The 18,156-nt window shown below is 33.4% G+C and overlaps 1 protein-coding gene across 2 annotated transcripts; it reads right to left on the minus strand.

Annotated features, from left to right (window-relative positions):
* Positions 1-605: 605 nt before the first annotated feature.
* On the minus strand, positions 606-18,126 carry LOC138317440 (ATP-dependent RNA helicase DDX19A-like). 2 transcript variants are annotated; one of them, XM_069259122.1, is made up of 12 exons: positions 18,073-18,126; positions 16,398-16,478; positions 15,170-15,365; positions 13,048-13,189; positions 12,661-12,753; positions 11,605-11,707; positions 11,121-11,235; positions 10,543-10,720; positions 6,800-7,040; positions 5,310-5,472; positions 4,857-5,048; positions 606-2,949 (listed from the first exon to the last, which is right to left on the minus strand). In XM_069259122.1, the coding sequence occupies exons 2-12, from the start codon at positions 16,455-16,457 to the stop codon at positions 2,888-2,890; spliced, it is 1,545 nt and encodes a 514-aa protein (XP_069115223.1). In that variant the 5' UTR covers positions 16,458-16,478; positions 18,073-18,126; the 3' UTR covers positions 606-2,887. The 2 variants fall into 2 exon arrangements, with proteins under 2 accessions (XP_069115223.1, XP_069115215.1); XM_069259114.1 differs by having other exon boundaries at positions 16,398-16,481; positions 18,073-18,124.
* Between the last annotated feature and the right edge of the window lie 30 nt (positions 18,127-18,156).

Genomic DNA, 18,156 nt, shown 5'->3' on the forward strand with positions numbered 1-18,156 from the left:
TGACCTTCAATCAAGATCACAGGGGTTAAAAATAAAATTGCTTAAATCTTCGAACAAATTCTTGTGAATAACTAAGAGACCTGCATGATATTAGGTCTGTGACATGCTTGGATGAAGGACTACCAATTTTGTTCAAATTAATGACATTGACCTTCATTCAAGGTCATGTATCTTCATTCAAGGTCATATGGTTCAAAATGGCTAAAATCTTGTGCTGTAATGTATTTAGTCAGATGACTGTTTCGGCTCATGGGCCTCTTGTTTCTGTAACAAGTTATACTACAGTTATATTTGTTACAAATTAATATGACGACTTTTTGAAGTTTGTTTGAATTTTTTCTGTGTACAGTTTGCTATTGGAACTTTAGACTTCCGTCATGGGTTCAGTTATGTAATATGGCGTTATAATGCGAGTGTTTATTGGTCCAAACAGTTAAGTACCAACATTGTTTGTTAATTTTGTTTACGTTGCTGATTTAGTTGAATACTAGCTGTATTTGATTCATGATTATATTTTTGCTAGTACATAATGTACCGTATCTCAATCTTCACAGACGGCTGATGTTTATCTTTACAGAGAACCATAATAACAAAATAATATCAAGTTTTAAAGCAACTTTTTAAAGTTTTTAATGACGAGTGATTCTGTCAATGATCATAACATACAAATATGAAATAATGGACATGATGTTATATACATACATATTATTGATACACCAGATACATTTGTTTGTGTAAATGAAAGTCAGAGAAACTACATTTAAGAACTATTCGATTAAAACAGGCAATGGAAATGCAAAAGTCTTCTCTCTTCCTTCCCTTCATGTTCAATTACTTGAGTTACATATAACATTAACTCAATAATAGTAGTGATACACTACCTAGTATTGTCTATTTGTTTGTTTGTTTGTATGTGAACATTGTTCTTCAGCCTCACTGGTATCAACAATGGGTCCAACTTAGTAAGCTTAAATTCTTTCATATCGCAAAAGTACATGAACTAACGATTACCTGTAAATGCAGTGAAAATTACCAGTAAACCTGACAAACTTATCACCAAGCTTAGTATGATATCAGATAACATCCATCAAATATCTGAGGTCAGTTGTTATTCAAACGTATCAAATTCACAATGTTACAAAACTATTGCACCGTAGGATCTAAGCATTGTAATCTGTATAATAATACTAAAAGTACAGCTGTAGTTAATGTTAATGCTAAAGATTTTAACAAATGTCTTAAAAATACAAAACATATGTTCATTTTTAACAAATGTTAATGTAAACTATACTTTCACGTTATATCTCTATGAGACAAAATTGTATTGAATTCAATATATTGTAAAGCTTCATAAAAGCATTGCATGAAGACGCTCTATTTTTCTATATATGAACTAGTATACTGTTAAATGTTAACAGAATTATGAGGTCACTTCTTAAAGTTTTAAAATATCTTTTTATTCCTAAAAGATTATTTTAAGACCCATGTCAAAGTGTTTGTTATACAAAGTCTGACCCAGAAAAGAGTGAAAAAAAACAAGAAAATAATTTTTACTCCATAGATGCAGTAAGACAACAAAGTCATCTTACTTAACATAACGAGATAAAACAAATTTGCTGATATTGACTCCATCACCCCCGCAAATTCCTAATGAACTGTCCCAACCTTTCACTGACGAATCCAAATGTGTCTTCAGGGGTGGAAAGGTTCAACAGATTGGAGACTTGCTAACATCCAGGTTTTAAGTCATCTATTTCCTATAATTTTATCTATCATAAAAAAAAATTATAATCTTAATTTAATACGATTTTCATGTTACAATACAAAGGAAAATAGGATATACACTGTGGGTTGAATTCCAAGATTTTCTTCATAAACAGTAATATCAATAGGTGCAGAGAAATCTATTTGTTCATCAAAAAATCTTCATATTTGATGGGGGTTATCAATAAGAGATCAAGATTAACATAAAAATGTAACCCATGGTACGATACAAGTATTAAAATGAGGACAAAAGGACACTTAATAATATATAAACAACCATATGCTACTCGTAAATAATTAGTAACCGTGTCCCAGGTAGTTACTGCTCCTAGCACTAGAGTAAAAACATCACATTACCTAATTAAACAACAATAAATTGCACCAAAGTGTTTTTTAAAAGAAGAGCACTGAGAAATGTGGATTTGCTATAGCTTCTTTCCAATATTTTTGTCAGTAGATTACAACACCTTTTTGTAGGAATTGAGGACGCATTACATTGATAGATTACAAGTGTTATGGAGAAAAAAAAATATTACAAAGTTTATAATTTTGGCTCCAAAATAATTAATTTTCCTTTTTTGTTAGATATGTAGAAGCTTCATTTTTTAAAGGACAATCTGTAAATGAACACATTGGCACATATCTGTAGTTCAAAAATTAAAACTTGTGCAGAACCTTTCTCATGGGAAAAGTCTTGTCAATTATGAAAATAGTGTATAACTATAAATTTTGATTAATATGGAGTTGGCTGGAAAATAATATAGCTAGGAAGTATGGGACTCTTGTATAATCCTTTTGAATGCAAAGAAGCCACATACACATGGTACAGAAGCCACAAAGAGCGAACCTTGCTTAAAGTGATAAGGGTGTTTATCGTTTTTATAAAAACAAAGCACACATCAACATTTTGAGAGTGCGACATGAATCGCCCTGTCCATTATTTTGCATGTTTAAAAAGGCTTCTGTAACAAAACTTAATCTCTTAACCAAGTTGTGGTATTTTGATTTCCCAATTTGCACTTTGCGTAATGTAAAAAAATCTCTGAAGATGGCAAGGAATATACCAGTACAGGACAAGTTTAATTTGCACACTAAAATTTATCTCCACTGTCATGTTTCAGTTCTATGTTCCAATCTTTTCAATTTCATCAATGTCTTCAGCATCCAACTTTATTATTCGTCGTCCTGCAAGATTGAAATGAAAAATAATGTATTTCTGTACCATCATAATCACACATAAAACATGCTTATTTAAAAACAAAATTTGTATCTTTTTTTTATTTTTTTGGTTTTTGAATTTTAACAAGTCATCGATTTGAAGCACAGGGGACCAACTCAATGATAATGGGTGTTGTCATACATTTTTTTTGTATTTGGTGGATGGACTGATGAATATATAACAGTCATGTAATTTTTTTTCCAGAAAATACAAGATTTGAAAAATTTTCAAAAATCGGGATATTTACTGTTTTATAGTAAATATCCCGCATTTTGTTCGCCCCCTGTGATTTGAAGCAGCTATAAGTGGTATAATATTTCTGATACTCTAAGGGTTGGTATAGGGTAAACTTTCCTCAGCTGATGTAACTGATGATTGCCAAGCTCAAAGGTTTAAGTGATCAGACTTGTTTATCCAATTCAAAGTGCATGTACAAAATTACATTATGTGCAAGAATGCATGTTAAGTATCCAGTGTGAAATTATCTTATTCTACTACGAACGTAATCTAGACATTGTTTTCCTTAAAAACAACATTTTGTAACTAATTTTTATTTGTTTTCATACTATAAACGACTTTCTGATTGGCAGATTCTTTTTCTTCATAAGACTATGAAGAAAAAATCTGAGAATAGCGCGAAAACCTGATGTTATCATGACATCACAATAGAGATGTAGATGTTGCGTATTGATTTAGAAAATAATAATCCATTGGAAAATCTATGGAATCGTAAGTTTAAACGTAGTTTATATAATCAAGTAAACTGAAAAATTAATTATATTATTGATGTCACTGCTTTTAACTTCATCGGGTTATGAAATAAATTTTGTTTCCAAACTTCTGTGAGAATAAAATTTCTTTCATACCCCAATGAAGTTAAACAAAAAGCCCATGGGCCTTAGTGGTAACCTGAGTTCAGATACAGAATGAAACAAAGACATATAAACAGTATATATTGGCTCATCAGGCCCTTGAAATCAGTCAGTGATTTGTAAATTTACATTTTTTATCAATGAAGAGTATTTGGTTCCATCAAATCTATGAATTCAAAATAAGAATTTTTGAAATTCTAGTCATTCTGACAGCGATTAGCCCTGCCTCTCTGGTCCCTAAAGGTCAGCGAGGACCAATACGGATATGTTAAAATGCTATATCTCAGGGAAATAATTTTAACCAAGTTTGACTCCTTTCCTATGAAAATTGAGTAAATAACGTTCATAATTGTGTTTTTCCTTAACAAACTATAGTAAATTTGATCCCCTCCCCAGGGGAAAGTTTGAGATCCAATGGCTATGAAATTCAAAATATTTGTAAACGGCCTGAAGACCTTTCAATCTATGAAGAGTATTTGGTTTCATCAAATCTGTGAATTTAGAAGGAGACTTTTGAAATTTTAGCCATTTAGATCCATTTTGGCTCCTCCCTCTGGCCCCTGGGGGTCAGCTAGGACTAATATGGATACGATGTTGAAATACTATCTCAGGCTCATATTCTAACAAAATTTGACTCATTTCCTATGAAAATTGAGCAAATAATGCTCAGGCCCCTGGGGGACTTGGACTATATAATTCACAATTTTGGTTGACCTTTGGCTATGGAAAGTTTCTACAAAATATCAACAAATTTGGATGAGTAGTTTTGGAAAAGAAGTAGAAAAAATTAAATTGTTTATCGCCATACGAAGGATGACGCACAACGGATGATGCACGACGACGGACAAAAGGCGATAAGAATAGGTTACTTGAGACTTTGTCTCAGGTGATCTAAAAATAGTGACATCAATGCTTAATATAATAAATCCCAAGCAAAGCAAAACACACGAGTTTTTATTTCAATATTTGCCGAAAATTCAAAACATACAAAATGGACTTACCAAAGAATTTTTCTATCGCCCGGAGGGTACTGTAAGATCTGGAGTTGTCAATGAGATTAAGGGCGATTCCACTCTTTCCGAATCGGCCCGTTCGTCCAATACGATGTAGGTATGTTTCGTTGTCTGGTTTCATGTCTGCCGTTAGAGGAAGGTCAAAGTTCACAACGACTGTGACCTGCTCAACATCTATCCCTGAAAATCATCAGAAAAGAAAAGTCGTTCATGTTAAAAACCTGAAATCTTGTGGTATCACATACTTACATTGTTACTGTGTTTATATTTAGAAACTGGACTTTGATATGATTTTATATTTACATTTTTTATCACTGATGAAACATTCGCAATCATGCCAATGTCCCCAAAAATAATGAAGAATTCATTACCAGCACAATAGTACTATATATACTTGTTTTGAGAATGGTTTATAGCTGTAAGCTTGACTACAGATATTACCTCTGGCTGTGACATTTGTCGTGATGAGTACTTTCTCCTTGCCTTCCCTGAATCTGTTAATAATGGCCGCTCTCTGTGCTATATCCAAATCCCCACTCAATAGTCCGACAGCGTGACCGTCCTTCGTCATTTGTTCTGATAACCAATGAGCAGTGTTCCGTGTCTAAACAAATCATATTCAAAGATATGTTATCATATAATCTGCCAGTGTCTAGTGACTTGGCAAATGTAACATTTTTAATAATCATGTACCATGTGTAAATGTGATCTGGAGCAATTGTGCTTTGTTGTAGGTTAACAGACAGGAACCCCAATGTGATATCCTGATTCAAACAATAATATGAGGCCCATTTTTGAGAAAATTGAAGTCCCCCACCAAATGTAGACCTATAGCTAGATGCACCCATACACAAAGTATGAAGATTCAGTAAAGGAGAGATCCCAAACAAGCTAATTAAGAAATGGAGGTAAAATGTAAATCTTGGTGATTCAAGTTATCAAGATACAAAACAGTAAGTTTTATTACCTTACAATATATGATACCGTACATGCATATAGTCAAAATATAATTTTTCTTAAATGTGGGTCAAAGGTCAAAATAAAGGCCATGTTGACCTAGTTTTGTTACATGACATACCATCTCACCTAGATGGAGCTATATGACAAGTATAATATTTCAATGCCTTATAGTAAAGGGGATATATCCATGACAAGCTTTTTCTTGATTAAACTGAGGTCAAAGGTCAAAATAAATATCGTGTGAGTTAGTTTTGGTAAGCGACACACTGTCTTACCAAGGTGGACCCACACGCTATGGGTTAGAGAAGTGTGCGACCAGATGGGCTCAAACCTGGGACCCCATACTTACTGATCAACCACTCTATCAACTGAGCTAAAGCAAAAATCCCTCTAACGCGATGCTAAAATGTGACCATATCATTATCACAATTAAAATTTGCTGCAATTGTATAGGATATAAAGCCCAAACAAACGTTTTCTTTAACCAAGGTCATGTCATGACCTGGTTATGGTACAAGATAAATCTCCATTTAGATGGACTTGCATACCAAGTTCAGTCGATTGGAGTATTGAAGATGGAGTCTGGACAAGTTGCAGACAGGACACAATGCAAGCCTATATATATATACCCCACCTGTTCCAGGAGATGGTCTTCAGAATTTGGGGAAAGCACAATAAAATGGGTGCTTTTGCTGGATTTTTGCAACACATTCTGATGTCGAATTTATTGAAAATGCAGGTTATTGTTCTATTAGATAAAATTTCTTAAATTTGTGTTAATTCTAATTAAAACAGATTTTAAGACATTCATCTGAAAGTGTTTATTTTGCTTGTCAAGGAACACCCCCCAAAAACTTTCTAGTTATCGCTTCATAAAAACCTCATAGGAAATGATTAATACTCATTAAGATCTGTATCTATTACATCTACACTCACAATATTATACTGACAGGAACATCTATAAAACTTACCGCACAGAAGATCATTGATTGACCTATGGAAATGCTTCCGTATATATTAGATAATGCCTGGAATTTGCTTTCCTTGTCTTTACACTCAATGTAATACTGTTTGATATTGTCCAAACTCTGCTCTTCCCGGCGTAATTTGATAATAACAGGGTTATTAGGGATGACAGCCTGAGCAAATCTCATCACATCATCATCATACGTCGCCGAAAATAATAACATCTGGCAATCTTTTCTTAGTCCTCTGAAATTAAACAGACCAAACATATAGAAGTGTATGTGTAGTCGAAAATAGCATCATCGGCCATCTTTTGGGCTCTAATAAATCCCAAGCAAAGCAAAACACACGAGTTTTTATTTCAATATTTGCCAAAAATTCAAAACATACCAAAATGGACTTACCAAAGAATTTTTCTATCGCCCGGAGGGTACTGTAAGATCTGGAGTTGTCAATGAGATTAAGGGCGATTCCACTCTTTCCGAATCGGCCCGTTCGTCCAATACGATGTAGGTATGTTTCGTTGTCTGGTTTCATGTCTGCCGTTAGAGGAAGGTCAAAGTTCACAACGACTGTGACCTGTTCAACATCTATCCCTGAAAATCATCAGAAAAGAAAAGTCGTTCATGTTAAAAACCTGAAATCTTGTGGTATCACATACTTACATTGTTACTGTGTTTATATTTAGAAACTGGACTTTGATATGATTTTATATTTACATTTTTTATCACTGATGAAACATTCGCAATCATGCCAATGTCCCCAAAAATAATGAAGAATTCATTACCAGCACAATAGTACTATATATACTTGTTTTGAGAATGGTTTATAGCTGTAAGCTTGACTACAGATATTACCTCTGGCTGTGACATTTGTCGTGATGAGTACTTTCTCCTTGCCTTCCCTGAATCTGTTAATAATGGCCGCTCTCTGTGCTATATCCAAATCCCCACTCAATAGTCCGACAGCGTGACCGTCCTTCGTCATTTGTTCTGATAACCAATGAGCAGTGTTCCGTGTCTAAACAAATCATATTCAAAGATATGTTATCATATAATCTGCCATTGTCTAGTGACTTGGAAAATGTAACATTTTTAATAATCATGTACCATGTGTAAATGTGATCTGGAGCAATTGTGCTTTGTTGTAGGTTAACAGACAGGAACCCCAATGTGATATCCTGATTCAAACAATAATATGAGGCCCATTTTTGAGAAAATTGAAGTCCCCCACCAAATGTAGACCTATAGCTAGATGCACCCATACACAAAGTATGGAGATTCAGTAAAGGAGAGATCCCAAACAAGCTAATTAAGAAATGGAGGTAAAATGTAAATCTTGGTGATTCAAGTTATCAAGATACAAAACAGTAAGTTTTATTACCTTACAATATATGATACCGTACATGCATATAGTCAAAATATAATTTTTCTTAAATGTGGGTCAAAGGTCAAAATAAAGGCCATGTTGACCTAGTTTTGTTACATGACATACCATCTCACCTAGATGGAGCTATATGACAAGTATAATATTTCAATGCCTTATAGTAAAGGGGATATATCCATGACAAGCTTTTTCTTGATTAAACTGAGGTCAAAGGTCAAAATAAATATCGTGTGAGTTAGTTTTGGTAAGCGACACACTGTCTTACCAAGGTGGACCCACGCTATGGGTTAGAGAAGTGTGCGACCAGATGGGCTCAAACCTGGGACCCCATACGTACTGATCAACCACTCTATCAACTGAGCTAAAGCAAAAATCCCTCTAACGCGATGCTAAAATGTGACCATATCATTATCACAATTAAAATTTGCTGCAATTGTATAGGATATAAAGCCCAAACAAATGTTTTCTTTAACCAAGGTCATGTCATGACCTGGTTATGGTACAAGATAAATCTCCATTTAGATGGACTTGCATACCAAGTTCAGTCGATTGGAGTATTGAAGATGGAGTCTGGACAAGTTGCAGACAAACACAATGCAAGCCTATATATATAGACCCCACCTGTTCCAGGAGATGGTCTTCAGAATTTGGGGAAAGCACAATAAAATGGGTGCTTTTGCTGGATTTTTGCAACACATTCTGATGTCGAATTTATTGAAAATGCAGGTTATTGTTCTATTAGATAAAATTTCTTAAATTTGTGTTAATTCTAATTAAAACAGATTTTAAGACATTCATCTGAAAGTGTTTATTTTGCTTGTCAAGGAACACCCCCCAAAAACTTTCTAGTTATCGCTTCATAAAGCCTCATAGAAAATGATTAATACTCATTAAGAACTGTATCTATTACATCTACACACACAATATTATACTGACAGGAACATCTATACAACTTACCGCACAGAAGATCATTGATTGACCTATGGAAATGCTCCCGTATATATTAGATAATGCCTGGAATTTGCTTTCCTTGTCTTTACACTCAATGTAATATTGTTTGATATTGTCCAAACTCTGCTCTTCCCGGCGTAATTTGATAATAACAGGGTTATTAGGGATGACAGCCTGAGCAAATCTCATCACATCATCATCATACGTCGCCGAAAATAATAACATCTGGCAGTCTTTTCTTAGTCCTCTGAAATCAAACAGACCAAACATATAGAAGTGTATGTGTAGTTGGGAGAGGGCTAATATAGGTATAGCCTGTTGCCCAATCCCAATTGAAATACTACAATGAAATATTCTGAAATGAAAAATGTGTAGTCGAAAATAGCATCATCAGCCATCTTTTCTTAAGTCATTTGAAATCGACCATACATATGTACATGTATCACCATCAGCCATCTTTATACCAAGTCTTCTAAATTAATAATATCACTTAATCTAATTTGTTGATGTAAATCTTCTGTCCATATCAAAAGTTGCATACTTTATTAAACCAAATCACATATCTCTTATTAAATCTTTGAAAACACAACAAAATCAATAGTTTTGCTGAGTAATACTTTGACTTTATACAGCCCCCTTCCATGCCACTAACTTGTTATAAGACATATGGGCTTATAAACACAGTTAAACATCACTCTCAACATCACTCCAGTACTTTATTTGCATTTGATAAACTGATGTTCACCTCAAGCAATAGTTTGTGAAGACTACCTAAATTATGTGTATCAATGAATCCTAATTCAATGGTTCTTATGACCTAGAGCTACTTCTGATTTCTAGTAGACAAACCCTAATGAAAAATCCTGACCTTGACCTATCTCTGTATCCTGATTGACTTGTCCTGGTGACCTTGACCTACCTTTGTATCCTGATAGACTTGTTATGCTGACCTTGACCTATATTTATATCCTGATGTACTGATCCTGCTGACCTTGACCTATATTTATATCCTGATAGACTGGTCCTGCTGATCTTGACCTATATACATATCATGATGGACTGGTCCTGCTGACCATGACCTATATTCATATCCTGATGTACTGGTCCTGCTGACCTTAACCTATATTCATATCGTGATGTACTGGTCCTGCTGACCTTGACCTATATTCATATTGTGATGGACTGGTCCTGCTGACTTTGACCTTTATTCATATCGTTATGTACTGGTCCTGCTGACCTTGACCTATATTTATATCCTGATGTACTGGTCCTGCTGACCTTGCCCTATATTCATATTGTGATGGACTGGTCCTGCTGACCTTGACCTATATTCATATCGTGATGGACTGGTCCTGCTGACCTTGACCTAAATTTATATCCTGATGTACTGGTCCTGATGACCTTGACCTACCTTTGTATTCTGATCGACTGGTCTTGGTGACCTTGTGTGGCAATCATGACATCTGCCTCGTCTAAACAAAACACATCGATCTTCTTCAGATCAAAGTTTTTAAATTTGAGAGACCAATCAGCGACAGTACCAGGCGTCCCGATGATGATATGACCTTGGACTTTTTGTCCTCTTGCAACTATCAATAAAATCAAAAACATGTGTTTAAAGGATTTTACATCAATCTAGGATCAATTTCCAATCCAAATTCAAAGATAATCAGCTGGGTCATTTTTGACTGTAGTTTCTGTGACATTCCTTTATCTCTATCAATATAGAAAATTTATTTTACTTTGTGCATCCTTTGATGATTTCAAATTTAGTATCAATATAATTTTGTTCATACATTACATTATCATAGCTTGTATTTAACCCTGAATGAATTGCATGTCAAAAGCTGGTTCTAGATGAAAATGTTTTAAATGTATTTCAATAAAACGAATTTAACAATACAATCTCTTAACAATAACAAGTTTTTATTAAATGCAAACCGGCTTATTCCTTTATTCAAACTATGATTATGTATCTGGCAAGCTTACTTCTCTCTCCTCTTACAGCATATACTAGTTTGAAATTTGTCATGTGCTTAGACATCTGTTCAATGTTCTGTCCAATTTGTAAGGCCAGCTCATATGTCGGGGCTAAACAAAGGCACTGTAACACATAGACAGTCATTAACAATTATACAACAAAAAAGGCACAGTTGTACCTTTGTAGTAAAGTCAAACTGGTGCTACATAATCAATTGAACTTCATTATATAAGACCAAGATCATAAAGAAATCCCAGTCACCTTTGATTGGCTGAATTTAAATTGAGACAATTTTGGACCTAATTATATTTCATAATCCTGAAAAATCTTGATCTAAGAAATCATATACATTGTATATCCAAAATACTTATTATCAAACAAGTTATAAATGAATTCAAATGTGCAGCGGCTCAGTGGAACTATGAACAAGCTTACTGGTGTAGTAAGGCTTTACCTGTGGATAGGGTTTGTTTGTATGTAGTAAGACTTTACCTGTGGATAGAGTTTGTTGGTATCTACACGACTCAACATGGTCAGTACAAACGCTGCTGTTTTGCCTGTACCACTCTGGCTCTGGGCAATCATGTTTACAGGGCTGTAATAGATAACAAACTCTCTTTATGTGGTGTATGTAACTTATCATTACAGCTCATATCATTCTTGCAAATTATCATTGTTAATTGAGTTAAACTATGGTTATAATATATATATGTTTTATATTGTTAAAAATAGTTCTAGTTAATTAGATTATTCAGACAGGGAATGCATTGAAATTTCAATTTTTCTTGAAAAATAAACCTGTTTTAATGAAAGTGAGTAGCTATTATCATTGTGAAGCCCTCCAATACAGTGATTAGTTTTTGTTATATGTAAAGGTACCACACTCTCTATATAAGTGTCAATACAATATATACTTTGGTAGGATGAACTCGAATCTGTGCCAGTTGAGTAAAGTACCGTAATGTTTATGAACTACTGCAATAACTCTTACAGTAGTATATTTTACCTAACATTTTAAGATGTATGATTATGTGCTAAAAGTATTTCCTTTAAAAAAAGTAAATAGCAACCCCCTGGTAGCTATTTATTGCATTTGTGAAGCTAACAGGAGTTTGGCTTGTTTATGGGTATGGTGATCACCCAAACTACCTAATTGTATTGTTATATGATCAGGAATTTCTAGTTATCATTTAACATTCTTAACAATAACATGGCATTTGTCAATATTTTTGTTAAAACAGTTTTTGTTAAAAACAGATTGACATTCCCTCAATAATGGTTATACAATCAATATATACACCCAAGGACTGATAGCAAAGCAATACACAATTCGTTACTTTAGCCTTAAATTCTATCCATGATCAATATTATTTTAAACAAGTTAGTAGGAGACCATGAATACTGTTTAAGAAGATATGAGTTCAGTAGTATTTTAGCCAATATTGATTTTCTATAACAATATCTCTTATTTTAGCTACATTCATTGTGTAAACTTTTCACACAAATGTCTTTACAATCATTTGATTTCCATCCTAAAAGAAAACTTACGGATCTGCCAGTAAGCTTGGCAGAGCAGTTTCTTGAATCTTTGAAGGGGCATTGAACTTCATGTCATACAACCCTTGTAAGAGTTCTTTTTTCCTGAAAATCATAACAAGAACCACATCAGTAATGTAAATAGTAAATCTCTAACTACATAATATGTTTTATAATTCATAATACTACTAGGAAAGTTTGGCTATTTCCAATTAAATTAAATAATAGTGATATTCCTGTAGCCTATGCAGATCCGTTGGACCAGGTGAGCTAATTATAAAAATGCCACATAGTCAGATGAGGGTTTTAAAATTACAAATTTTACCTATTAAAAGAAAGAACACCCTGATTGTTTCTGAAATCTTAAAACCAGAATCTAAATGTTTGGAAACCACTTACAAATTTAATGCTTCAAATGATTTTACACTGAAGAGTGGTGAGTTAGGGTCGGCCTGTAGAATCTCTAGGTCTGCGTGAGCTGATGTGATGAGTTTGGACTGGACTAGTTTACGTAACTGATCATCTTTAGCTACCTCTCCAGCTGAAACAAATCATATCACGTCTATACATGTACAATCTTTACAAATCATACCATGTATATACAATCTTAAGCTGCCTCTCCAGCTGAAACAAATCATATCACGTATATACATGTACAATCTTTACATATCATATCATGTATATACAATCTTAAGCTGCCTCTCCAGCTGAAACAAATCATATCACGTATATACAATATTTAGCTGCTTCTCCAGCTGAAACAAATCATATCATGTATATACAATCTTAAGCTGCCTCTCCAGCTGAAACAAATCATATCACGTATATACAATCTTAAGCTGCCTCTCCAGCTGAAACAAATCATATTACGTATATACAATATTTAGCTGCCTCTCCAGCTGAAACAAATCATATTACGTATATACAATATTTAGCTGCTTCTCCAGCTGAAACAAATCATACCATGTATATAAAATCTTTACCTGCCTCTCCAGCTGAAACAAATCATACCATGTATATAAAATCTTTACCTGCCTCTCCAGCTGAAACAAATCATACCATGTATATAAAATCTTTACCTGCCTCTCCAGCTGAAACAAATCATACCATGTATATAAAATCTTTACCTGCCTCTCCAGCTGAAACAAATCATATTATGTATATAAAATCTTTACCTGCCTCTCCAGCTGAAACAAATCATATCACGTATATAAAATCTTTACCTGCCTCTCCAGCTGAAACAAATCATATCACGTATATACAATCTTTACCTGCCTCTCCAGCTGAAACAAATCATATCACGTATATAAAATCTTTACCTGCCTCTCCAGCTGAAACAAATCATATCACGTATATAAAATCTTTACCTGCCTCTCCAGCTGAAACAAATCATATCACGTATATACAATCTTTACCTGCCTCTCCAGCTGAAACAAATCATATCACGTATATACAATCTTTACCTGCCTCTCCAGCTGAAACAAATCATATCACGTATATAAAATCTTTACCTGCCTCTCCAGCTGAAACAAATCATATTACGTATATACAATCTTTACCTGCCTCTCCAGCTGAAACAAATCATATCACGTATATAAAATCTTTACCTGCCTCTCCAGCTGAAACAAATCATATTACGTATATACAATTTTACCTGCCTCTCCAGCTGAAACAAATCATATCACGTATATACAATCTTTACCTGCCTCTCCAGCTGAAACAAATCATATCACGTATATAAAATCTTTACCTGCCTCTCCAGCTGAAACAAATCATATCACGTATATAAAATCTTTACCTGCCTCTCCAGCTGAAACAAATCATATTATGTATATACAATCTTTAGCTGCTTCTCCAGCAAATCATATCACGTACGCGTATATACAATTTTTAGCTGCTTCTCCAGCTGAAACAAATTATATCACTTATATACAATCAAAGTGATGTCAACATAAGACATAAAATTGTAAATTTTAACAAATATCATGTCTATCATAATGATACACGTGACAACTTAAATTCTCGCAAATCTTGGGCATAACTTACAAATATACAAAACATTTTTATGTTGAATTGAATGGACAAAAAGATTTTGTATGCTTGGAAATTCTAGCTGTAGCCAGTGATCTTTTTAGGTACATTTGAGGCCGAATAAAGATCCCTTCCTGTAGAGAATTTTTGCTGTATTTCCCAAACTTTATCTAACTACCCTCCATAAATATACATGTTTCAAGAAAGATATTATGTATTGTTTTCCTAATTGAAAAGGTACAGGCCCCTGAAATTATTGAGTAAGAAAATCACTAGAAGCAGATCCAGTAAAATACCTGACTCAAGATTTCAAACAAAGTTCAAAGGTCTATTACACCTATATCATAAATGGGCTAATATAAGGGCAACTTTCAATATAATCATTTTCCAAGAAAATGGCAATTTCTCTATTAAATTGAACAGATGTCATTTCTCTTATCAATCAGTTAGTTACAGATTCCCTGCCTACATGACTTAGACAAGAACTTACGTTTATGCTTAGAAGTGTCTTGTGTATCGGAGGAGTTGTTGTTATCGAGGGCTGAACTATTAGATATGGATGAATCACTGCCACCTGAGGTAGCGTTTGATGATGTAGCATTATTAGCTGTGTTGACTGCCTCTGTAGGTTGGGTTGGAACAGTGCTTGCTTTACTGTCCGACTTCTGAATGTCGAGATTTTTCACCTGTATAAATAATCATCACATAGATTTATACATACATGTATATATACAAGCGTGTAAAAAAATACCACATCTGGAGTATAATTATATAGCTGCAATATTGTAGCTTAAAGACTTCTAGAAAGGTAAAGTCGGTCAGGTACGTATATTCATTCTAAATTTAATATTTCTAGTCAAATTGAAAAGATTATTCTCAGATAATTATCTAGTAACAGAACAATTTCAATCAATTACTGTTGGGGATAACACTGTAACCTGTTAACTAAGTCAAATGTAAAAAACTTTTAAAATATGATTTAAAAAAGCGGATATGAATTAGCACAATTTGATGGTTCTTAATCAATAGTTTTGAAAACTAACAATAAAATTAATTGTAAGTGGTTCCATTTGGTAAATCACTAAGAATAAATTGTCATCTAATGAATGGTCCAGTAAAGTGAAAAGATATATAATTTTCCCCTGTTTTTGTAATATGTGTCCCCTTTTTAAGCAATGAGAAAGTCTTTTGAATCATTACGGAATTATCGTTAAGACTATGAACAAATTGCTATATATGTCGTTCTGTACAAATGTAACTCGCTTGTCAGTCATATGGACTATCTTGATAATTTCTGGGGTTGCAATACTATGTAGTAAACAGACTTTCTGCCGGCTGTGGTACTTAAACTTCTCTACCCATCTTATCCATTATAGTACAAAAGTCATTGTTAATATAGAGTGCAACCTCCTCAATATAAACTTAACCAAATGACACCATTATTTGGATACACAGGCTTGTAAATGCTCAGACAATTAAACGTATGGCTGATCTTAAAGAAATCCCTGAAAAGCTCCTTCAATGCAATGATCCGAGGGGGGATCCCAACATATCAATTTACCCTCATAAACATTGGAAATGAGATAGACCTGCTACCACTTTCTCACTATATTTTGCATTACCGATCAACTTAAGTTTGATCTGTGTAAGGCGATGTACATGTTTGGAACTACATATGGACATCTGCTGATAACCCCATCCCACACCCTCTTATTTACCTGGGAGACGAGACTGACTTCTTGCTGATCCACAGCTGCTCCCCAGTCCAATTCTGCCATGCTGTATATGTTATCTAAGACCTGCTGCCATTAAAATTATATGTATGTTATATATCATACTTAACATTCAAAGATGCCTGTTGAGGCAGAAAAGATTGCTACAGTCTCTGATTTTTTTTTTATTTTTGATATATATATATCGTTGATTTTTTACTAATATTCTATTTTAGAATGTTCATAAAAATGTTCTTTGTACATCTATTCGAAATACATAATATGTTATGAAAGTTTTTTTCTTGATAGATATATAAAAAGTACATGTACATTATGATTGTGTAAAAATTTGAAGAAAAATCCTTATGGACGAAATCTATAAGAAATAAAAACAATAACGACTGATCATGACTAGTTATGTGAGCACTTTCGCCCCATTCAAGGGAGCTTCTTGGGTGTAATTAGTAATAAGTCTGAAGAGCTCACTTGAATGGGGTAAAAACGCTCATATAACTAGTCAGTCGTTATTGTTTTTAAGTACATTATATATACATGTGTAAAATATTCAAATTCAAATTCACAATCAAAATCCATTTTGTTATATCCACTGCAGAAAATCATTATGTTAACACAGTAAACAGAAAATTAAGTTTACTTTTTCAACTTCTAATTTTAACAAGTACATGTTTAAATTACTTTTTAAAACATTTGGATATATCATATATTGAAATTATAGGCTATAATGAGTGAGCTAGGGTATTAAATTCCTATCAGGTAACGGAAAGAAGAAATTGAAAGTTTCTATTTGCTTGAAATGCTATACCTATAAGCTAGCTAGTACATTTATTACACATATATTTTTTTATTCTTTCTTTCAAATAACTTCAAATCATGTTATACAAACACACATCAATTGTTTATTCATCAACCACACGCATACTCCTTTTATAATAACATATGATATTAGATATTTTGACATAAAATGTTCTAAATTGGATTTGGTTGCAATATTATTTCAAAATCATACTACATACATACATGTATGATACTTTATAAAAATGTGTTCAGCTGAATTCAGAATAAATTAATTCTCATTGCTATTAAAGTGGATCTGGATATGTCCGGTCTTAACTGGACTTATATGCAAACAGATCCATATGGAAAACCTGAAATTACGACTTCATAATTAGCAATTTAGAATATGTTCTGTTTGTAATAGCTAAATCAAATGTTCATAATTCCAGATTGTATAAAAAATATTTATTTGTTCTAGCAACTCTTTTAGATAGAAGTGATATGTAAAAGTTCTAACTGTTAGATTTCTTTAAACCGCATTGTGTTCCATGGTGGTTAAATTTGTATATTTAAATTCAAAGTAAATTCAAACAAACTTATGGAAAGTTGAATAATTTGTCAATCCATTGGCCTAAACTATTGCCGTGTATCGGTCATGACAACTGACGATGGTGACCAGGGGAAAATATATTTTGAACACCTCCTGTATGTTGACAATGTTTATAAATAGACACGACTATAATATATGCATTTTCAGTTATATCACAATGATCTCACTACATGTATTGAATCAGTTTGTGAACATAAGCTTTAAAACATATGTGAAGCCAATATACGACGTGGTTAACCGTTTTTATTCCAATAAATAAGGAATATCATGACTTACCAGGTATTTTTCTGTTTCGTTCTAATAATAAGCATGGACGAAAATCGGCTAGGTCTTAGTTTCGTACTTTTTGTCTTGAGAAGT

This window comes from Argopecten irradians, chromosome 1, assembly GCF_041381155.1.
Source record: "Argopecten irradians isolate NY chromosome 1, Ai_NY, whole genome shotgun sequence".
In the NCBI taxonomy this organism is placed as follows: Eukaryota; Metazoa; Mollusca; class Bivalvia; order Pectinida; family Pectinidae; genus Argopecten; species Argopecten irradians.

Coding starts and splice junctions, on each gene's coding strand:
- LOC138317440 (XM_069259122.1), bottom strand. CDS start 16,457: ATGGCAGAATTGGACTGGGGAGCAGCTGTGGATCAGCAAGAAGTCAGT. Junction 12,754..13,047: donor TCATTTGAAGCATTAAATTT/GTAAGTGGTTTC, acceptor TATGATTTTCAG/GAAAAAAGAACTCTTACAAG. Junction 5,049..5,309: donor GACAAATGTCACAGCCAGAG/GTAATATCTGTA, acceptor GATGATTTTCAG/GGATAGATGTTGAGCAGGTC.